Source organism: Capricornis sumatraensis, chromosome 8, assembly GCF_032405125.1.
Source record: "Capricornis sumatraensis isolate serow.1 chromosome 8, serow.2, whole genome shotgun sequence".
In the NCBI taxonomy this organism is placed as follows: Eukaryota; Metazoa; Chordata; class Mammalia; order Artiodactyla; family Bovidae; genus Capricornis; species Capricornis sumatraensis.
Window position 1 is genome coordinate 71,354,184 of NC_091076.1, and position 15,269 is coordinate 71,369,452.

Genomic DNA, 15,269 nt, shown 5'->3' on the forward strand with positions numbered 1-15,269 from the left:
AGGGCTAAGGGAGGCGGTCCCCTAGTTGGGCTGTGTCTAACGTGCACCACACTTGCTGGCCTGTATTACTCACAATCCAACTAGTGATTCCAGAGTAGGAGATTCAGATCAAGATTGAACAGCTTATGCACACTGTAACCTTGGGCCTGAACTCCTGAACAAGCTCTTGTGCCAGGCCCTGGAGGGAAGAAGACAGCTCCACCACTGTTTTTGTTGAATAGATGAGATGGGTGCAGAGAAAATCTGTTTTGAAAATGGCTTCCCAAGGTTGAGTTTTTGGAGTTAAGTTTTTTTTTTCTTTTTAAAGCAAATGCTTAATATGAAGGGGCGATAGCTCAGTGACAAATCGAAAAATTAAGTAACAAGGTACCAAAGGTTCAAAGGAGTGTGATCCATGGGCTCGTGACCAGACACCAGTTAAACTTTAGACAAGTGACAATGATATGCAGGAACTAAACATCACATTTTCTGCTTGTATTCAGGTTAGAATTTTTTTTACATTAAGGAGTAGCTTCATCACATGACAGGAAAGAGAGGCCTGATTTAGGCACATCTAGTATTTTTATCTAGTTTATCTTGAGTTAGATGAGATTTTCTCCATTAAAATATAGTTACTTCTTTTAATAGATACTCATCTCATTAAAAAATATTCATTGAGTGCCTCTATGTACCAGACATGTTCAAGGTATTGGTGGAATGAGGAAAAATTAAAACATCATAAAGCTCTTTTATAATTTGAAATATATATCAAATGCAATTTGGAAACTAACGCTGTACTTTTTATTAAAAAATTTATTACTTAAAATATAACACAATACTTAAAAATCTTATAAAGAGGCTAAATAAATTGGCTGTAATAGATTTTAAGAATCCTTTGAATGAGCATGTCATAAACATTCTGGGTTCCACTCTGGTTTAATACCATTCTGAAACATTAACTTTTCGTATTCTCAGATACAAAAGGATACAGGTTCCTTAAACAGCAACTGAGACAGAAATGATACTAGATTACCTGAGCAATGGTATTCTGAAGTAGGTAGCATTTTTCTTACTATCTAAGCTCATTCAAACAGAGGGTATAGGGGAATAATTCATAATATCAAATTTGCCAAACAGAATTAAAACTAGTTTCTCTAACTTTCCTTATCACATTTTGTCTTCCGTAAATGAAAATTTTCTTTTGTTGGTCTGATATGATTCAGGCAGGACTATTACCAAAGACAGATACAGTTTACTGAGGGTAAATTACTGGACACTCACATTAATAAGCATTCTTTATGATTTCTGGGGATGTTCAGGACAAAGTGAAAGAGAGATAGCACTGGACACCTGACTTCTCACACTCTGGGTCAGGAGAATCTGAAGTAGTCTCAAATGATGTGTCCACCCAGCTCCAGTTCCTGTTTTATGGGACTTCCAAAGGAGTGGTCAGGGCGAACCAAACAATGGAAGTAAGATGGAGAGCAGGACTGTCCACCTGATCTTTCTGTGACGATGGAAACGTTCTGTCCAACACGCAAGCCACAAGCCACACAGAGCTAGAGCATGTGAAATGTGGCTAGTCGTGGCAGAGGAACTGAAACTTTAGATTTATTTAATTTTATTTAAATAGTTACAATGTGATTAGTGGCTCTCATACTAGACAGTACAGATCTAGAAAGATAAAAACCCAAGTCAGGGGTTTTAAAATACTAATGAACGTAGGCAAGATAGGTATTCTTATAGGGTGAATACTTCTTGAAAGATCTGCTTAGCTAACAGAAGAGGTTAAAACTGGGCAGGAGAAAAAGCTTCCTAAATGTGGTTTCCAATCCTGTGTAATTTCAGGGCATTGCAATTAAAGGCTGTAAGTGGTATACAAGGTAACAACTCTGGCCCTGTGATCCTGGTGAACCCACAAATCATTTTCAGGCTGACTGCTATATTCAAGCTCAGGTAAACACTAGTTTGAAAATCTTTCTGGTGACAGTGTGATTTATTCCTCCCCCCCCTCCCCGCTTCTAACATCAGGACAACGAGAAGAGCTCTCAGTCTTCTTTGCTCTCTGTGGCTAAATTCTCCCAGCCTGGGTTACACCCCTAGCTACTCCACAATTGCACTCTAGTCCTGAACCAGGAAGTCCATGCTTTGAGACATCTGGCAGGATTTCCTGAGGCTTATTATCTACAGTGCAAAGATCTGCTTAGCAGCCACATTCCACAGTCTTCTTAAGACTTCTCCAGAAAAAGTGGGAAGATAAAAAAAGAAAGCGACAAACCTTCAGGGCACAAAGGAGCCAGGTTCTGTGCGATATCTTTAATCTTAGGATGTAAAGTGCTGCTAAAGTCAAAGGTGAATATTATAAAAGGTTCTGTTTTGAGTTTTAGAAATCATCCTTCCCTGCTCCTCTCTAACTCAGAAGAAGAAAAAAGGAAGTGTGACATCTGACAGAAGCAAGGTATAAGGCCACGAATGAAAGAGACGGGAATTAAAGGGGGCTCTCTTGGCCCCCGGAACCTACTGGTGCAAAATCACAAAGGATGTGTGCCCCAGGATCACCAAGTGAGTCATTATGGCTTAAAATAAAGTGGACTGCAAAGAAAAGCCATTTTTTTTTCTTCCTTGGAGATAGAACTTTAAACCATTTTCTTTATATCATTACCACCTAAAGATGAGAGGAAGAAGGTAAGGAACAGCGGTAAATCAGGGACACATAACTAAAGACATCACTAAACAAAATTCTGTCTCTAAAGATTGTGTCTAAGATACTTTTGATGTTCTCTAGTTTTACATGCTTAACGTTTTAGAGGTAGAACTGCATACGATGTTCTTGTAATAACTCAAAAGGTAACTGGAGTAGGTTGTTCAAAGAGAGGTTACCCCATCCTCCCATTTGAGGTATCATACCTGTCATTAGAGGAGAAATCCATTCCTAAGACGATGCTTTCTTCAGTGTCTTGTCTACCATTAGTTGAAACCACTACCATATAGCGTGTTCGATTCTGGTAAGTACTTTCTAGTCTTACAGCCTGGAAATTAAGAAATTTACAAGATCAATTTAAGATCATTCAACCCTTTTTATATCACCATTTTAAAGTATACTCAGGGAGACAGCAGAGCCATAGTTAGGAGACCTAAATTTAAATTCCAACTCATGTATTAACTACAAAGCCTTCAGTAAGTTATTTGGAAGGGATATAATAATAGGTATTCCACTGGGTTATAAGAATCATATGAAATAATACATGTGAAGTACAATGCTTGGCATATACTAAATGCTCAATAAACATTTACTGTTAGGATAATTTATAACAGTAACAATTACCCTGGCATGTTCTATTGACCTAAGAGTGGAATGTGATCTGTGACTCCCAGATCCAAGTCCCACCAACAATTATAATACGAAGCAAAGTTTAATATCCCAGAGGAGTATGCTCTATTAAACTCTTACAGATTATGCACTGTAAGATTTTCTTGTTTCAGATGTCAGAAGTTTATATTATTTTTGTCAAAATTATGCTATTTTAAAAGGGCCTTCAGAAAATTCAAATATGCACATGGTCTTGGATGACATTAAGAGCTTACTGTCAGCATGATAATGGTCTTGTTGGTTATATCTTTTTCTTAAATATCTGGAGTAAGAGGACATGACGCCCAAGTTTTACCTTAAGATCTTCCAACAGTGGGAAGCAACAAGATACTCTCCAGTAGGTGAATGGATAGACTATGGTATACCCAGATAATGGAACATTCAGTTCAGTCGCTCAGTTGTGTCCGACTCTTTGCGACCCCATGAATCACAGCACACCAGGCCTCCCTGTCCACCACCAACTCCTGGAGTTTACCCAAATCCATATCCACCGAGTCGGCGATGCCATCCAGCCATCTCATCCTCTGTCGTCCCCTTCTCCTCCTGCCCCCAGTCCCTCCCAGCATCAGGGTCTTTTCCAATAAGTCAACTCTTCGCATGATATGGCCAAAGTATTGGACTTTCAGCCTCAGCATCAGTCCCTCCAATGAACACCCAGGGATGATCTCCTTTAGGATGGACTGGTTGGATCTCCTTGCAGTCCAATGGACTCTCAAGAGTCTTCTCCAACACCATAGTTCAAAAGCATCAATTCTTTGGTGCTCAGCTTTCTTCACAGTCCAACTCTCGCATCCACACATGACCACTGGAAAAACCACAGCCTTGACTAGATGGATCTTTGTTGGCAAAGTAGTCTCTGCTTTTGAATATGTTATCTAGGTTGGTCATAACTTTCCTTCCAAGGAGTAAGCATTATTCAGTGTTGCACATTACTAAGGGAAAGAAGCCAACAAGAAGAGGCTAGATAGCTATTGCATGGTTCCAGCTCTATGACATTCTGGAAATGGTAAAACTACGGAGCCAGTAAAAAGATCAGTGGTTGCCAGAGGTCAGAGGAGCACTAAGGATTTTTAGGGCAGTGAAATAACTCTGTATGATACTAAAGTGGTGGACTACACACATGTCACTATATATTTGTCACAACCTGTAAAATGTACAACACCCAAGGTGAACTCTTATGTAAACCACGGACTTTGATAAGAACGATGTGTCAGTGCAGGTCCATCAGTTGTAATCAGCTCTTGTAGGAAACAGTAATAATGGAGAGGGCTATGCATGAAGGGGTACAGAGGGTGTGTGGGCAGTCTCTGCAACCTTCTGCTCTATTTTACTGTGAACTTAAAACTGTTCTAAAAAATAGTCTACTAAAAAAGTTTGCTAAGAGGGTAGGTCTTCTGCTAATTGTTGCCATCATCATCATTGTAAAGAGGAGGAAGAAGATGGACAGAGGGAGGGTTGAAGGGAACTTTTATTGATTTTTGGCCACACTGCACAGTATGTGGGATCTTAGTTCCACAACCAGGGATTGAACCCATGTCTCCTGCATTGGAAAGCAGATTCTTAACCACTGGACCACCAGAGAAGTCTCTGAAGGAAACAATCAGAGGTGATGAATATGTCCATGGCATAGACTGTGGTGATGGTCTCATAGGCAAAGAAAAAAAAAAAAGAGCCATCAAATGACCCACTTAGTAAGGCAGAGGTGAGGCGCTCCTGGCTGTCTTTCTGCCTCTGCTCTGACTCTCCGAGGAAAAGCTACCTGTGAGCACAGACACTGAAGTAGCTACATTAAAGTTTGTTTCCAGGAAGAGCTCATAGACCAAGAATGTAATTCCCACCATCCTGACTCCGTGCAGCAGGTAGAGAGCTATACTGCTGACTTTTATGTTCCATGAAATAACAGAACATTTCAAACCAAATTCACCTGTGAGAAGTTAAGAGGTAACTAATATTTAGACCGACAAAGGTCTAGTCCCATGGGCTCAGATCAAGTGAGCATTATACGCACAGAGTAATGGGTAGTAGCAAATGCACATGAGGCGGACTGGGAGGCAGCGTAGATGTGGAGATTCCAGAAACACTCCACAAAATATTAAATCAACCAAATACCTGGTGCAAGTAAACTAGAATTTCTAATAAACAAGATCTCAGGTATTATTACATACCTAGATATTATTACATATCTAAACCTGGGCCTGTTTTGGCAAGCCCTAACTGTTCAGTTTCCTGAATATGTATGTTAGAGGCCTTTTATGCTGTCAAAGCTCTGAAGATTTCTAAAAAGGCTCACATGCAGATGGGGACAACTGAAGTGTGCTTCTGGTCATTTATTTACAACTTCTACATCTATTAGTGGGGACTGACTAGCTAAGCGGAAGCCAGTACAAGTAAAGACAAAAACAAACAAACAAACTCCATAAATATTACCTATTTTGTAAGTTACCAGGCCAAGTTAGCAAGTTTGTGATATTCAAATAAAACATCAGTTGTGTTTCTTTTACAAGTGAGGTGTATGTTTGTTTATCTATGTATCTATTTAAAATGTAAAGAGCATTTCGAATGTTTGGCCCTCCCTTGTTTAGTCTAACCATAACAGAAGATCCCAAACCTAATGGGAAAGGTCTCAGTCATCTCACTCTGATTTAGGCTTGAGTTACTGGCTTCCCTGGTGGCTCACTGATAAAGAATCCACCTGCCAATGCAGGAGATATGGGTTCAATCCCTGGGCTGGGAAGATCTCCTGGAGAACGAAATGGGAACTCATTCCAGTATTCTTGCCTGGGAAATTCTACAGACATAGAAGCCTAGTGGGCTACAGTCCATGGGGTCACAAAAGAGTTGGACATGACTTAGCAACTAAACAACAACAACTGGCACATCACAGATTCACTCCATTTTTAGCTTCTTAGATGGAAGAATTGCACTTAGAGGTCTTGGGATTTGACCATGGACCTCTAGATGGTACATACAGCTATTACTAAATTTTTACTAAGTAGAAATGGAGCTTTAATCAGGGAGTCAGGAAGCCATCATGTTAATTTAATACCTATGTCCTAATTAGAGGAAAAGATTAAAATTTTAATAATTATTATTTTTTTTTGCAAAGCCTCAAGTCAACTTGAGGCTTCAAAATTCCCTGTAAGCTTCAAGATTCTAGATTAAGGAATTAAATTAAAATGTAAGAGCCACAGGATAAAGAAAAACCTAATACCCATCCAGGTCTGAGATCTATTTCACTCCTCTGTTAGGGGGAATTTAACAATATCTAATAATTGAATTCATCAAGCCAATCAGAGAAATATAATTAAAAATAGCATTTGTAGATAATACTGTAATATTAGAACTGGCTGTAATTCCAGTATTCCCTCAGTTTCCAGAACTTCCATGGAATAGATGGCCTGAATAAGACAATGATTTGAATGCGTTCGATTAACTGAAGCTCTCATTGAAAAGGATACTACTGAGGTTTACTCTAATTATCCAAATAAAATAGCATTTTGGATTTTAAAAGGTGGCAGCAATAGCAACTGAGAAAAGTACTCCAAGAAAGTCCCTTTATTGCTAAATTTGGAATCCTAATACAAGTTTCAGAAGAACTAGATCCAGCAATCCTAGGTTTGAGAAGTCACCTCACAACAGTTTTTGAGAGATAAGAACCCCACTGTTCTTAAAGCTCATCTATCAAAGAATGGTAAAACTTCCCCCATTTAAATGCTTTATCTGATTACAAGCAGTTCAAGAACTGATACAATAACTTCCCTCGTCAGCATCACCCAAGTTAGGAAATACTCCTCCTGAAGTTTACGGTGCACCTTTAATCTCTTTCCCCCTAGTCTTACATCATGCCCCTGCATGCCATGTTTGCCCTGAGGGAAGCCACATTATAAAGTCCCAATGTCTAGACATGCAGCTCACCCAATCCATCAGAAAGAAAAGTTTCAAAAGTATGTAAATATTAATTTCTAGCCAAAAGAACAAAGCAAAGTTAATATCTAAAGTTAAAACAGACTTCAGATGTGACACTAATAGACTAAAGAATACTGTCTTCAAAAGAACAGAGCTTGAGGGAGTCTCTGGATTTTATTTTTTTTTTAAATCTCTATGAAATTCTTAAAAAACAACAACAAAAAAACAACTCTAGGACTTATATTGGTGTAGGCATTAAAAGCAGGTTTATTTACTGACATGGAAAGATACCCACAGCAAAGTGTGATGAAAGCAGGTTATAAAACATTTATATTTTTAGCTTTCTATTTCAAAAAAGGAGAAAAAACAAAGGCATTATCTGACATGACACACTTTTTTTCTTCTTTCATTTCTGAGCTCAGATCAAGTGTAGAAAACGTAACAGTTATAAAGGTCAGTAATAATACATTTTTTATCATTGCTCAGAACTGATCAGCCTTTCGAACATATACTGTCCCTCCCCCAAGTCTCATTCAACCACTGACAAGTCTGTGATCCACTGTCACCTTTATAAGCACATACAACCTAGAAATAAGTTTTAAATTACTTTATACTTTTGCTTGTCAGCACTACGGAGATCATGCTTTAGGTAGACTGCAAGGTTTTCTGACGCTCAAATCTGGCTGTTTTCATCAACGACCCAGTTCAGTAAGAGCAGACTGCAGAGCATCAGACACATTGTTGTTGTTCAGTTGCCAAGTCCAGTTGGACTCTCTGTGACCCCGTAAACTGCAGCAGGCCAAGCTTCCCTGTCCTTCACTATCTCCCTGAGTTTGCTCAAACTCATGTCCACTGAGTCGGTGATGCCATCCAACCATCTCATCCTCTGTCACCCCCTTCTCCTCTTGCCCTCAATCTTTCCCAGTATCAGGGTCTTTTATAGTGGATCAGCTCTTCGCATCAGGTGGCCAAAGTATTGGAGCTTCAGTGTTAGCATTAGTCCTTCCACATACTCTTACACATACACTTAAGACTAGAAGGATACTCATCCAAATAGTAAGAATGATTTTCTTGGGGTACAGGATACAAAGTGTTTTTTACTCTGTTCTTTATGAATTTCTATACAGTCTGATTAAAGACAAAACATTTTCTTTTTGGAAAAAAAAATCAATGGACTATATAACAAAACCAAAAAACTCATTTTCTTAAATTCTCTTGCAAATTACTCAAAGGCGCCTTCTAGTAGTACCTTGCCAGAACCTCAGTTCTAGTTAAAAACATTAGCTAATGTTACTTTAAATGTTAGGAAAGTTCTTAATTTCCTAGTCTATTAAAAAAAAAACTAAATGGGTCTTTGATAATCTGTAAGAGTACTATAAAACCACTGTCTTCATTTTATCAGCTACAGTTTTCCTAAGTACTAAATTTAATGCTTAAGACTGTATTTACAATGCAGAGCTTTCCTGGAGGAAAAATTAGTTTAGTCCTATTTTCAATGCTAAAGCAAAATGTGGGATTTAGTGCCTCTATCTGTTGTTGAATTATTAAAAAAAATAAAAGCAGTACTTTCAGTTGACTAGCAAACTTTTAACCTTATGCACAATCCCCAGGATGAGAGTTTCAGCATTTCAAATTTAACTCAAAACAAAAGGCTTTGCTTTGAGTCTACAAATACTTCTTTCAGTTAGAAAAGTGCTAATTTGTCCAAAGTCACACAATGTATTCACTCATTTTCTTGAAGATGACTCACTCAATAATCTGAAACATAATGACTATGTGTTTGCAATAATTCAAAACAACTGCTGTAAAATGGCTTATCACTTGAACTCTGAATTCATTCAAAGGCTTCAGTTACATTTTTTGAATTTATACTTTATAAATGTAAAGAAGCTGAAGTTGCATATTTCAGCAGCAAAGAAAAAAAATTAATTGCCAATTCAGCCTTCTTAACTGCTCCCTTATGCTTTCCCAAGTCTCTTGTGGTTGAAATTATTTTAACATTTGGAGGTGCAATCCCAACTTTGGAATTTTATTAATGAGAAGAAGATAAAGTGAGTGATCGATCTCAGCTTTAGCTCTACCAAAGCTCACAATTTTTGGAAACTATCCACAATTTTCTATTTTTAATACATGCAGGTGACTGTTATGGATTTTAGAGGGGTTGTTCTCAAAGTGTGATTCCTGGACCTGCAGCATCAGCAATATTTGTAAACTTGCTAAAAATGTAAATATTACTGCCTCCCTCTCCCCAAATCAAACTCTTCAGGTGGAGTCCAGCAAATGGCAGTTTAACAAGCTCTGCAGGTGATTCTGATGTACTCTGAAGTTTGAGCATCACTGCTTCAGAATGTGTGAGTTATGGTCAGTAACTCACAAACTGGTGCTCAGCAAGTCTTGGATCATCAAATTATTTCACATTTTTTCAGATTAGCTCACATCCCCGATTACATTCTAAGCTCTTTGCTGATGTCATTCTTCTTTTCTAGTCCACATAGTTCCCAGCACTGTGCTGGGACATAAAAATGACTGTTTAATGTTTGCTATCTTAGCCTTTAGAAGAAGAAAGTTATAATAATACCACTAACTTACCAGCCTGATGTTGTCTTCTGGGCGAAGTAATATGAACATTGCTTGGAGATGCTGTTGGAGATCACCTGGTGAAATTTACAAAACAAAGGATAATTATTCTCCTTTGTAATGTTAAGAGAGAGGATTCCTTCTACCCTAATAATTTGTGTAAAAGAAAGTTCTGGTTCACTGAGGGGCTCTAATTAGACAGAGAAACTGAGTGTCTTTATATGAATGGTGGACTGCATCTCCATACATTCACTTTTAAGTTTATACTACATTAAACTTTGCTTTGTGTTTGTCCTAGCTGCACTTGAAACCAATCACAGTTTTGTACTATGACTGATGTCGATGAGAGTGATGGGCAGAGAAAGCACTGGCTGTGTTTTCAGGGCCACAGAAGGTGGAACTAAGGGAATCTTGAAACTGAGGTGTATGGTATGTAGTGTTCGAATCATCCCTAACTTAAAAAAAAACGAACCATTTTGCCATTCCTATTTTTGTAACTGTAATATTCAGCTGCAAAAATTATAATTAAAAGGATTTTTAGATTCTCCCTGGAATAATGTCAACAGTTAAAACTGATTTCCACATTAGTAGCTGATATTAAAAAGACAGTACTTCTTAAATAGGCTTCCCAGATGGTGCAAAGGTAAAGAATCCGCCTGCCAATGCAGGAGGTGCAGGTTCAGTCCTTAGGCTGGGAAGATTCCCTGGAAGAGAAAGTGACAACTCACTCCAGTATTCTTGCCTGAAAAGTTCTATGGGCAGAGGAGCCTGGAGGGCTACAGTCCATGAGTTGGACATGACTGAGCAACTGAGCACACACTCATTAAATACATCAAATCTTGGGAATTCCCTGGTGGTCCAGTGGTTAGACTCTGTGTTCACTGCTGAGGGCGTGGGTTCAATACTTGGTCAGGAACTAAGATCTTGCAAGCCACATGGCATGGTCAAAAAAAAAAGAAAAGAAAAATGCATGTGTGTGTGTACAAATACAGCAAATCTCAAGGGATATAAATTCTAGTGAACATATCATTAGGTGCTTTAAAATGGTCAATCATTATTTCAATCCTCACTAGTTTTTATACGTTCTATAAAACTAAGTTGAAATTTCTTTGTACCAAACTATTATAGATTTCCTCATATCCCCTACTGTACTAGGAAATCTGAAGCTTTGGCTGTGTGTCAGTCGCTCAGTCGTGTCCAACTCTTTGCAACCCCATGGACTGCAGCCTGTACCAGGCTCCTCTGTCCATGGAATTCTCCAGGCAAGAATACTGGAGTGGGTAGCCATTCCCTTCTCCAGGGGATCTTCCCAACCCAGGAACTGAACTCGGGTCTCCTGCATTACAGACAGATTCTTTACTGTCTGAGCCACCAGGGAAGCTTTGGCTAGTATAAGATAATTAGATAATGTGCTGTCATAAATGAAGACAACGAGAGAACAAAAAGACTTCATTCCTGCCCAACCCTTTTTTGAGAGTCTAAAGTGACTAATGCAGCTGCATGACCACAGATGCCAGTGTAACCTGTTCTCACACTGGTCTTGGAATCTCCATACATACTTTTCCTCTAGGTAACTTCATAGCTATTAATTATGAGATGAAATACTGATATGTGCAAGAAGTGGAGAGAGATTGGAAGAAAAAAAAGTAGGCTAGCAAACAGACGTTGTCTGTCCTGTGGATCTTAGGCGCCCTGACTAGGGATGGAACCCAGACCCTTAGCAGTGAAAACGCAGAATCCTTACCACTAGACCACCAGGGAATTCCCCTCTTTTGTTCTCTTAAAGAATAGTTTTTTTGCCCTTTCCCCCATTTTACTGTTGGCTTCTTTACTTCTTCTATTGAAGAATCTTTCAACTTTCAAAGTTAAAAGAAGAGTCACTATGTTTGCCCATGTTCATTCTATTATACTTCAAACCCAGAGACACAATATAAGTCTCATGTGCAAGAACCAGTGTGGGTTCATAGCAGAAATCCAAGAGAAATGAAAATATGTGTCCACACAAACACGTGTATACAATGTTCACAGCAGCATTACTATATTAGTCCTCAAATGGAGGACTAAATGGAAAACACTCAAATGTCTATCAACTGATGGATGGATACATAAAATGTGGTTTATATCCATACACTATGATATTATTCTATCATAGAAAGATACATACTATCACATGGATGAGTCTTGAAAGGGGCCAGGTCTCAAGTGAAAGATGCCTGTTTCAAAAGATTGTTTATATGGTTCCCCTTATACGGAACACCCCTATAGAGACAGGATGTAGCTTAGCGATTGCTCAGGGATAGGAGAGAGGGTGGGGGATATAGGGAGGGACTGCTAATGCATACTGGGTTGCTTTTTGGGGTGACGAGAATGTCCTAAAATTAGATTGTGGTGATGGCTGTGCAACTCTGTGAATACACTGAAAAAAAATCACTGAATGTACACTTTAAATGGATAAATTGGGTGAATAATATAGTATTTATGTCTCAATAAAGCTGTTAAAAAAAAAAAAGAATGAGAGTGGGGAGACAAAGTGTTAGGTATAAACAATGAAGAATGCCTACAATTACTAGCTATAATTGAGGTAAGCAGCTCAGGCTTTTTAAAAACTTAAGTTTTCCTTTTGTTCTATGAAGACAAATAACCTGAGGGAAGAATTTTCAGGATGGAGAACTTCCAGAGAAGAAAAACATTTCTGGGCAAATGATCAGTTGCTAAGTCATATCTGACTCTTGCAACCTCATGGACTACTATATCCTGCCAGGCTCCTCTGTCCATGGGGTTTCCTAGGCAAGAATACTGGAGTGAGTTCTCATTTCCTCCTCCAAGGGATCTTCCCGACCCACAGATCAAACCTGCGTCCTCTGCCTCTCCTGAAATGGCAGGTGGGTCCTTTACCACTTGAGCCACCTGGGAAGCCCTTCTGGGCAAAGAGTGGCGTAAATCCCCACTCCAGCTACTACTGGCCCGAAGATCTAGCTGGCTTCTCAGAAGCTTCAACAAAGTCAGGGAGCCTTACCCCTACAAAGGGGCTGCTTCTGCGAGCGGGGCATGTAGAAGCTCAGGTTTGTTAGTGGTGAAAAGCACTGCCATGAACAAAGTGGGCGCTTCCTATTAGGAAACTGTCCTTCACAGAGACTAACAGAGGCAACACACCCAAACCATTAATATCCCTTTTCTACATTTTGTTTTCATATATTTCACTGCTGGTAGTGACGTTTTAGATTTGTTTGATTTTATAGACTTTTGGCTGTTCCTCTTTAAAATGTTAGCAGACACTCACTTATGATATTGCCTTTTGATTACAAAAAAGTACTTGGACATTTTTAATGAAGCCCAGATAAAATTTTAACTAGTTTGAGAAACATGCAGAAGAAAGTACCATGAGACAGAGGAAGCCCCAGTTCTGCAATCATCTTTTCAGTTACTGTGGACTTGGCCAAGGGAGCCCCCAGCTTATGTGAAGGTCTGGCTCTATGAGCTGCATTTATACTCACACTGCCTCATCTGTTCTGGTCTGAATCACAAATAAAGTCCATTCAGTTTCTGTTAAATCTGCCTTTCTTTTTGGTATAGAGAAAGCTCAGTGGACAAGGTCAAGTAGAAACCTGGGTGGCAGCGACCCCACTTACCATTACATGCCACAGAGCAATTTAACTAACATCTTAGTCAGACAAGCTGGACTTAAGCCAATATTTCATCTTCTTTTTACTGTAAGTGATAAATATCCACAGCAAACAGAAACACAAAGCTCAACTGGGTCTACTTCCTCTGTGCACTGAAGTTTTGGGGGTGTTTTTTCGCGTGCCCTCTTTTAAAAATTTTCCATGGCTGGGGTTATGGTAGGAGGATAATACTGTCCAATGAGCTGGATTATAATTCTGAGCTGCTACGTTTTGAACTAGATGAAGCCCCAAACAAGAAGTAGGGCAGCCACTAAAATAGCCGAGATTATCTGGACTGGAGCTAAACTCAACTACTGGCTCAATGGGACCCAGGATTTCTGGTTTTCACCTCTGACCTACACACTCAAGGTTTACAGTCTTCTTTGTTCTTTTCTTACTAATGCTAATTTCCTCGACTCCTCGAGGTAATACGTCATCCAAATGGCCTCTTTTGGACAATAAGCAAATACTCTTTGTGTAGCACTGATTGAGGTTTCTCTGTTGTCCTGAGGACAATCAACTTTTATTTTTCCCCCCAAATGATACAAATTAGACTTGCTATTTAGAAGAGAGGCATAAGGCTGGTTATCTTCCTAAACTATGGATATTGGATACCTGGAGACCTCTCTCCTGAGACAAACTTTCTTCAATTATTTCTTAACCTCATCACCACAGATGCACCTAACTCTAGAGAAGTCTAAAAAGTAAAAGTAAAGTAAAGTCGCTCAGTCGTGTCTGACTCTTTGCGACCCCATGGACTGTAGCCTACCAGGCTCGTCCGTCTATGGGATTTTCCAGGCAAGAGTACTGGAGTGGGTTGCCATTTCCTTCTCCAGGGGATCTTCCCGACCCAGGGATCAAACCCAGGTCTCTCACATTGTAGACAGACGCTTTACCGTCTGAGCCACCAGGGTGAGGAATATTAGCAGGTTATTTCAAAATCAGAGCATTGTACCCATACCTAAGTGAACATTTATTTGATGACTCCCTGTTTCTATATGTCTTCTGAATTACATTTTCAGTCTTTTTAATGTGAACACAATGAAGACATAGACTCTGGTACTTAAATATGTGATATAATAACTCTTGTTATCACAATAGTGACACTGAATTTACTTTAAATTAGTAAATTATACCATATTAGTCTTGTGACTTCCCTAGAGAGCAGACAAAAACAAATACTATCTTTAGTCAGTTGATACTGCATAGGATTTGAGGAAACATCTGAACATCTTTTAGCTGATTACCAAAATCTTACTCAAGAAATCACATTAAGACGTCATTAACGTCTTTTTGTACCTTATTATTTTTCCAACAAAAATTTATCGAACATCTACTTCATGTATACGGTATTCTGCTAAGTGCCAGTAAAATGGTCTATGAGTACGAAAGAAAAGTGATTACAGCATAGTACAATGCTTTCTTTCACTATTACAGAACTGCTGGAGAAATGGCAATGGAGGTAGTCAGTCTTCTAAGACAAAACAAAAGGCAAAGAAGCCAAGAAAAGGAATGGCATACACGGAGCTTTACCTGCATGCTTGTTGCGTCTGTGGCTGACTCTCGGTGTAGATGAGCCATTTCCCCGTGGTAGAAAAAGGGCAGCACCTTTGACAGTTAGAAAGCTCTCGCTGATGCTGCAAGGAAAAGAGTACAAATGAATAAGTAGATAAGTAATTTAAGGAAGAAAAACGAAAGAGCAAGATGAAGACTGACTTGGGGATTATTTTCTCTTTCCTCTTCTAAAGTTCCAATCTCATGGGACGAAGTAAAAA

The 15,269-nt window shown here is 39.0% G+C and overlaps 1 protein-coding gene and 2 non-coding genes across 3 annotated transcripts in view; all 3 read right to left on the reverse strand.

Moving 5' to 3' along the window:
* SSH2 (slingshot protein phosphatase 2) overlaps positions 1-15,269 on the reverse strand; it is a 100,273-nt gene that overhangs the window by 42,891 nt on the left and 42,113 nt on the right. Inside the window, exons 2-4 of the mRNA XM_068976560.1 lie at positions 15,028-15,131; positions 9,845-9,909; positions 2,887-3,008 (exon numbers count right to left, since the gene is read on the reverse strand). Coding sequence (XP_068832661.1) covers positions 2,887-3,008; positions 9,845-9,909; positions 15,028-15,131 — 291 coding nt within the window. The remainder of the gene's footprint in view (positions 1-2,886; positions 3,009-9,844; positions 9,910-15,027; positions 15,132-15,269) is intronic.
* LOC138084904 (small nucleolar RNA U2-30) lies at positions 7,669-7,739 on the reverse strand. Its single transcript, XR_011145305.1, has one exon. It is a non-coding gene; the product is annotated as a small nucleolar RNA U2-30 (small nucleolar RNA).
* On the reverse strand, positions 7,877-7,956 carry LOC138084909 (small nucleolar RNA U2-19). Its single transcript, XR_011145308.1, has one exon. It is a non-coding gene; the product is annotated as a small nucleolar RNA U2-19 (small nucleolar RNA).